Raw genomic sequence first — 7758 nt, 5'->3', positions numbered from 1 at the left:
ACTTTCTGGGAGGATAATCTCGTACCAAAAACCTTTTGATTCAGTGTGCAAATTTATGTTTAAATAAATTATGCAATTATTAGTGAATGAGAGACCCATACAGACATATTGCTAGACAACTATTTTTACGTGCAGTCTGTCGTTGTGAAAAAAAAAAAAAAAAAAAAAAAGGGACGCGTGACCAACGACATCGTCACTCATCACTCACCACTGGCTCCCAGCCAGCCAGCCCAGGAAATCGAAACTCAAGTAGAGTTTACTATCATGAAGTTTGGTTTGCGTTGTATGCACTTGATTGAGATGGTTTCGAGTGCAGGTGGCCGCACATTTCCCTCCTCAGAGATGTAAAGGTGGGTTCAAAAGTAAATGTTTTATTTGTGTGGAAAATATGGGTGTTGTTCCGCTTTACGCTTCTGCTACGTCAGGCGCGCGCTGTTCTTTTTTTTTCATTAGAGAATTATACATTAGTATTTTAGTGTTCTCAAAGATATCACCGTCTTTAATTACTTCTTTAAAACTATGTAAGCTAGGTTTAAGATTCTTTTCATTTACCGTGGTTTATTTCAAAGCCAATTTTCAATATTATTGTTGCCTAGTGCAATACTGTCGTGTTCTTGCATTGGCCGTTGGGTGCGACGGTGCAACTGTAAGTGTAAACTATAATCTACAACAGAAATTTACAACAATGCCCTTTGCCATATTCATAATAATAAAACATTTACTCTTTTTGCCATTTTGTCGTAACGGTCATACAAGCATTTCCCACCTGACGTTTGACAGCTGAGGGAGGATAGCATCTAAGACGAAAATTAATCTGCATCTGCGGTCTACTTGTAAGATTAACATTTAAAACACCAGAATTAAAGAACAAAAAATGTCTCAGACAGAACATTTCAAAATTTAACTGCACTTTTTTTCTTTTCTTTGTACAAACCTGGGTAAACACACATAGGGAATAATGAATGACTATTCACCCATAAACTCTAAATGGTATGAATGTGTGTAATGTGATGCATGGGAAGATACGGGGCCATTAGTAGTGTTTAAAGTAATAAACTGTTAATTTAAATGGAAAATGAGAGCTCAAAAGCTGTCAAACTGGTCAGATTTCCTGCTGCCACCACAAAACGTCTGCATACTTATGACATGAGGGCATACAATGGTACCGTTGAGCACTGTTACAATAATTATAATAATAATTCCGTTTTTACTCTAGGCAACTAGCCTGAAGCAACCACCTCAATATACGGCAGGGCTGCCCAGCAACAGCCTCATTGCTTTGATACCTGACCTCTCTTTGTGTACCAGAAGATAAATATGCAATGAAATTAATCCTTATGTATATATGCACGTTTTGTGTAATGCATTTGTGTAATATTTACAAAGGCAGTTTACATACTTTTCATAGACCTTTTTCATTACATGTTGATCTAAAATAATCCTTACATGATCTGAAGCCAGGCTTCAGGTTAAAGAGGTTTGTGGTTGACTAACAACACTAATCAGTCTGAAAGCCACTTGACCCAAAACCTGTTCTGTGGCATTTCACATGGAGTTAATATCCCTTGTTTTTGTGGTTTTCACACACTCTGGTTGCTAGGTTGCACTTGTCAAATAGGAAAATAAGTCTTTTGTTTTGTCTTCTGTTCATGATAAGCTTGACCTTGTATTGTACACCCCAGATTTTCTTTCTCACATAACCTCAAGAACAACAGCTCTGGCCAACTATTACATTGTCTTTCTGCAGTGTAATCTTTGCTTACCACCAGTAAATTCAAATAAAGTACAACAGGCAAATTAGCAGAAATGTTTTATTCTATTCTTTAAAATGTGCTGTATTCACACACACAAAAAAAGCTGATATGTGACTAGACCCCAGCACATTTGCATACAGTATTTTAATGTGATCCGACAGCTCAGCAGTTATTATCAGACTGCTTTAAGGTTATTTAACAAAATTTTCAAAAAGCATGTAAATTTGACATTTATAAAATAAAATGAAAACTTATATCTAAATAGTTCAAAAGCCTATTTGACAGTTACCAGCAATATCATTTTAAGAAGCAACATCTGGATCTCTATCTTTTATAAAACATGAGATACTGCACCATTTGAGCAGTAGGCCTATGTCATGTAGAAAGTTAATTGTTATTTCCCTTCATGGTCATAAATCATCCTTTATACTTCCCTATAGCTGTTCAAAGGTCTAAGTAGAGTAGTAATGTGATTCTGTTTTCAGTTGAGGTTTATGCTCTTTTAAATAGGCTAGTATTTGCATTCTCCCTTATGTAAACAAGTCATCTGATGAGCTGTGTTCTTCTCTTTCCTCACATTAGGTTGAATTTACTGCAGTATTTGAAGCTGTGGGTGCCCAGCAGATGGTGTTCATGTCAGACTTCATGGATGTTATGGCTTGAATCTGTAGAAATGTCTACGGTACAGGCTAGAGATGCTCAGCTGCAGGAGTTCATGCAGATGTACGAGCTGAGAGCTGCTTGTAATGTCTGCACTCATGAATACTCTCGCATTTCCTACTCCATCATTGCAACGCCTCACCGTTGCTCTCACAATCTGCTGCTTGTCAGAGCAAAGGTCAGAGGTCACAAATGGAGACCTGTGTTCTCTCGGCCCTCTCACCCACGACCTGCTCGATATGAAGTGTGTTGGTATTTCAAGGAGGATGTCGGGTGCTATGTGCATCATGACCGTTGCACGTTTGCCAGCAGTCCAGAAGAAGCTGCGGTGTGGAACTTGCAAAAAAACACAAACCTAGACCACAAGAGTTTAATTCATCTGATCACGCAAAGAGAACGACTGGCTGAACAGAGCAGACCAGGAGATGGTCAGTCAAGCTCTCATGAGCTTTCCTCATACCAGGAAAAACTTCTGGAAGAGTACAGAACCAGCAGCAATGAGATTCGTATCGTGAGTACAATGAAATCCTGCACAAGATTGCAACCCTGCCCAATTCCGTCCATGTAACTTTAATGTTTTTAAGACATGATATCTATCTTTATGAGTATTTGAAACCATGTAGATTAAAGGGACACACACACACACACACATACACACACACACACACACAAAAAAAGATTTTTCATCACACAAATATATTTAAATATGTTTAATTTTAAGGATGTAATACACTGCACAACTTTTGCACAGATTTTTTATTCAATTTACAGTCTGGATGAGTCCATGCTAGTTGCCGAAAATCATAGCCAGTCTCTAGATTTTGGGCAGTTGGAGCTGACAGGTTACACAGAAAATTGTGTAGTGTATCATGGTCACAGACTCCAATTTTTGATTCCATCCAGTCAGAGGGTATCAAACATGTTTGTTATTTTGAGCTGATTTTAGAACACATGTTGTTTTCATTTGTCATGCATCCCCTAGCAATGAGGTGCATGTTTCTGCATACGTTTGTGGTCAGACTTGAAAGTCTGGTAGTGTGTGATCCACAATCATTTAGTGTATGATGTATTTCTTTGGAACCATTTACAAAGTCTGCAAGTGTACGGTGCCTAGATTTTTCAAATCTGATTTTAAAAGTTGTTTAGTGTATTCCTCTTTTAGTTGCTAAATATGCTGACATTGATGATGTTTGTTCTTGAAATGATTATAAAGAAAATCACAATATACCAGTCAAGCATATGAGAGCCATATTATAGAGAAATGAAAAAGTTGTTTGTGTATTTATGGTAACTTTTAAGTTAGTAGTTAATAATTTAATTAAATACTAGCATAAAAAGTAACAAAATCCACAAATATGGACACGTGTGTGTATTTTACAGATCTCTGAGCAGGTGGACGATGTGTGTGTTACACACGATGAGAATCTTTGTGTAGACTGTTTACAAGAAGACAATGAAATCAGATGGAAATTCACAATCACCACTGAGGTCAGAAATACACACTAACCTGGATCATTTTACATTCAGCCTAATTGCACACTAGTTATTGATAACCTCCTTGTTTCTTTTGTGTGTGTGCATGTGTGTTTGTGTAGAGGTCCTTGGCTCATGTGGCTCTACTGAAAGTGGAAAATGGTGCTGTTTTCTCTTTGAGTGACAGTTTACAGAACACCTTTCCCCCAGTCACACACACTGCAGGCCACCACCTTCGCTCCTCTAACTCCACTTACCAGCTGAGTGTGTCTTTTCTGCCGTTCCGCCCTGGAGTGTACGAGCAGTGGTTGGTGTTTGACTTCGACATTCGACCAGTTCTTCTCCGGAAGCTGAAGGTGAGAGTCGGTCAGCAGTTCCATGTCCAGCCAGATGAGGCAGAAGAGAGTGAATGTGCCGAGATTCTTTCGGATGAGCGCTGGAACAGAGGAAACAGGGTCATTGTGCCCTTCTTTGCCAGAAAGGAGGAGGACGAGCAGTTGCTTAGTAAATACAAATCACCCCAGATGAACCTACAGTTCAATCCCCATGCAGATAACAGTTCCCCACTTCACCAAGACAACTACAGAGAGAGAGCTCACCACTTTCTGTTCAGAGAGGAAATTGCAGAGGAGAAGCTCATTAGCAGGTACAAATATCTTATAGAAATAATACACCACTTGAAATGTATGCTAAGGTGTAAATCTTCAAATTTACTATATTTATATGAATGTGTGATTCATATAAATATAGTGCCCCCCCAAACCAGTTAAGCGCAAACCCCATCCCACCCCACAGCTGATTTCATTGGTCAACCATCACAGGCCCTGTCCCAAATGGTGCCCTAAACACTTGCGGTCTTCCTACAAGTCCTCACTTTTGTGACGTAATGCCTCTTTGACTGTCGGTAAGAAGTCTATTGCTGAGCTCGCACCAGTGCAGGCTCGGCAAAAGTGTAGGCTAATTCTTTTATAATTATCGACTATGGACACATTATGTTTTAGCTATCCATTACCATATTCACTTGTTTTTAAATGTAAATTCAAGCCAATAGCTGTTCTCATGATAGCATGAAACATGGGCAAAGTTGTCAAAGTCAATGAATCTTTATGTAATACACAGATAAAATGAATAAAGAAGTGGATAAACTGTTTTAGGTTCACACTGAACAGGTGGATTCTATTATTATGATTTTTTTTTAGTTCTAAGGGAGGTTATATCATTATATGGTAGAGATCCAGTATGTAATTGTAAACAGTGTTAAGTGCTGATCTAAGTCCAAGAATCGTTTTTTGATGTCTACAGGCCACACCATCATTAAGAGATATAATTTATGTAATGTCATAGTATCAGCCACACCCATAGACATATTTTCCCTTGCAGATAAGTTTCTCTCCCTAGGTTATTATATGGTCTGCATACTGATTGTCACAGACTGGCTTAGTGTGGGTCCCATGGCAACAGTGTTTTATCACCTAAATAAATAAGTTAGAGATTTTACTTTTTGAATATAATTTCTACTACTAAAATAGTGTATTTTAACGTTACTTATTTCTCATCACATGCACTCTAACTCTGGAATTTGAACTTATACTGGGATCAGAGGCATTCCATGTTATCATAGCATTTAATGGCCTCTGAGTCTGATAGTACTAGGCAGGTATAATCACTGAATTGAATATTTAAATGTAACTGAAAGCAGACAATGCAAAGATTAAAGGCATTCTTTTCTAACAAGTTAATTGTTAATTTTCAATGAGTGGATGAAACATGGGCAGGGCAGTTTAAAAATCACCTCTGTTGTTATGCATAGCTAAGATGGTGTCGTAGTAAAAGATGAAAATATGGCTGAAAGGAAAAGTGGATGAATGGGTTGGTGTTAAGGTTCAAACTGAATAGGTGGAATGTATTATGATTACAATACTGTTTTCACTGTTTTGAACTCAAAGAACAGCCAAAACACGGTGTGATTGATCCAGACAGGACACTTGTTACCGTCTGTTAAAGGGATAGTTCACTTTGAAATTAAATTTTGGTATGTTTTAGCTTACCTCAAGCGCATCCAAGATGTAGGTGTCTTTTTTTCCGCAGTAGTTTCAATTTTGATATTTTTAGGTCAAACCGTTCTTGTCTGTCAGTCTTTAAATGCAGGTCTATGGTCACGGTCTCAAAGAGCATGCACAGAGTCCAAATTAAAACAATTCCCCATCGTCCAAATTAAACAATTCCCCATCGTAAGTACACATTGATGGCCTAAGACACGAAACGAGTGGTTTGTGTGAGAAAACGAACAGTATTTATATCGTTTTTAGCTCTTATACACAGCCACGTCCAAGTGATCTGAGGGCGCGCGCGCATCCTGCTGTGTGACGTGTACGCAGACTGGTGCATAGATATATACACTAGATGTCACCTTAAAGACATTTGTTCCAATGAACTGCCGTAGACAAGGCGACATCTAGTGTATATATCTATGCACCAGTCTGCGTACACGTCACACAGCAGGAAGCGCGCGCGCCCTCAGATCACTTGGACGTGGCTGTGTATAAGAGCTAAAAACGATATAAATACTGTTCGTTTTCTCACACAAACCGCTCGTTTCGTGTCTTAGGCCATCAATGTGTACTTACGATGGGGAATTGTTTAATTTGGACGATGGGGAATTGTTTTAATTTGGACTCTGTGCATGCTCTTTGAGGTGGTGACCATAGACCTGCATTATATGACTGACAGACAAGAACGGTTTGACCTAAAAATATCAAAATTGAAACTACTGCGGAAAAAAAGACACCTACATCTTGGATGCGCTTGAGGTAAGCTAAAACATACCAAAATTTAATTTCAAAGTGAACTATCCCTTTAAATAATAAGGTGGCACACATATTGGGTGTGTGTAGCCACTATTACATTACACTGTTATTGTAATTGTTTTATGATTTATTAATTTTTTTACATAGATGTCTATAGCTGGCCACATTATTGTATGGTAAAAACAAGTAAAATTTGGCATACTAGTCGGTCTGAAAAGACAAATAGTTGTGGTAGAAATTCCCCTACGCACATGACTTAAGTTAAACCAGGTGTCCACGACACCTCCAAAATTATCCTCAGGTGACCCCCACTCTAACCACGTTGGTAACCCCTCGCGCCTAAGTATAGTTTCTTTGAACGCATTAGAAAAACCCGGATGCCTAAGAATTCTATTCTTATAACACAAGATGCCTAAGAATTATAGCTACCTGACCCCATCGGTAACCCTGGACGCCTAAGAGCCTCACTCTGAGATGATGTCTCGCACCTTATGAATACTATCACATGGGAATAAAGGTCTCCAGTGTTCCACTAACCTGTTGCACATCAATAACCAGCCTTTGAATATGCTTCAATCACAGCCGGGAGGATCTCGGATCAATTTCAGAGAATTCCCCCTGACAAAAAGAGTAGGCAAAGGTGACATGATTCATTATAATTTTTTCCAAATATGGAAGCAAATATGGATTCCTTGATACTTCAGCTTGTTGCTAGGGTCATGAGGTTAAATGTATATATAATAAAATGCACAGCTGTCTAGTTTTGTTTCCTCTTTTGTTAGATTCAGATGCACTAACTTTGGCCCAAGTGTTAGGGACATTTAGTATTCAAAAGTGTATAAATGTTAACACTGCAAGAAAAAGAAATGTATGTTATGTTTAATTAAAAATTTCCTTCACATAGTCCTTCTACAAATGGTCCAATCTTCACTCAAGTTGGTGCTATATAATCATCAGATCACAAACCAAATAAAAGTAAACAAATGGTTTAATGAAATACACCGTACATCTGTAGCATATTGAGTTGTGGTCGATATTAGAGATTCTTTTAATTAATCAGTATT

General features: G+C 38.2%; 1 protein-coding gene across 2 annotated transcripts in view; it reads left to right on the top strand.

Moving 5' to 3' along the window:
- The first annotated feature begins 227 nt into the window (after positions 1-227).
- helz2b (helicase with zinc finger 2b) overlaps positions 228-7758 on the top strand; it is a 28449-nt gene continuing 20918 nt past the window's right edge. For both annotated transcript variants that reach the window (XM_079875290.1, XM_079875291.1), the window contains exons 1-4: positions 228-350; positions 2337-2925; positions 3795-3902; positions 4010-4533. In XM_079875290.1, coding sequence (XP_079731416.1) covers positions 2404-2925; positions 3795-3902; positions 4010-4533 — 1154 coding nt within the window. In that variant the 5' untranslated portion in view covers positions 228-350; positions 2337-2403. The remainder of the gene's footprint in view (positions 351-2336; positions 2926-3794; positions 3903-4009; positions 4534-7758) is intronic.

Source organism: Squalius cephalus, assembly GCF_949319135.1.
Source record: "Squalius cephalus genome assembly, chromosome: 7".
In the NCBI taxonomy this organism is placed as follows: Eukaryota; Metazoa; Chordata; class Actinopteri; order Cypriniformes; family Leuciscidae; genus Squalius; species Squalius cephalus.
The sequence above is the reverse complement of the archived record's forward strand: the minus strand, read 5'-3'. Positions and strand labels throughout refer to the sequence as shown.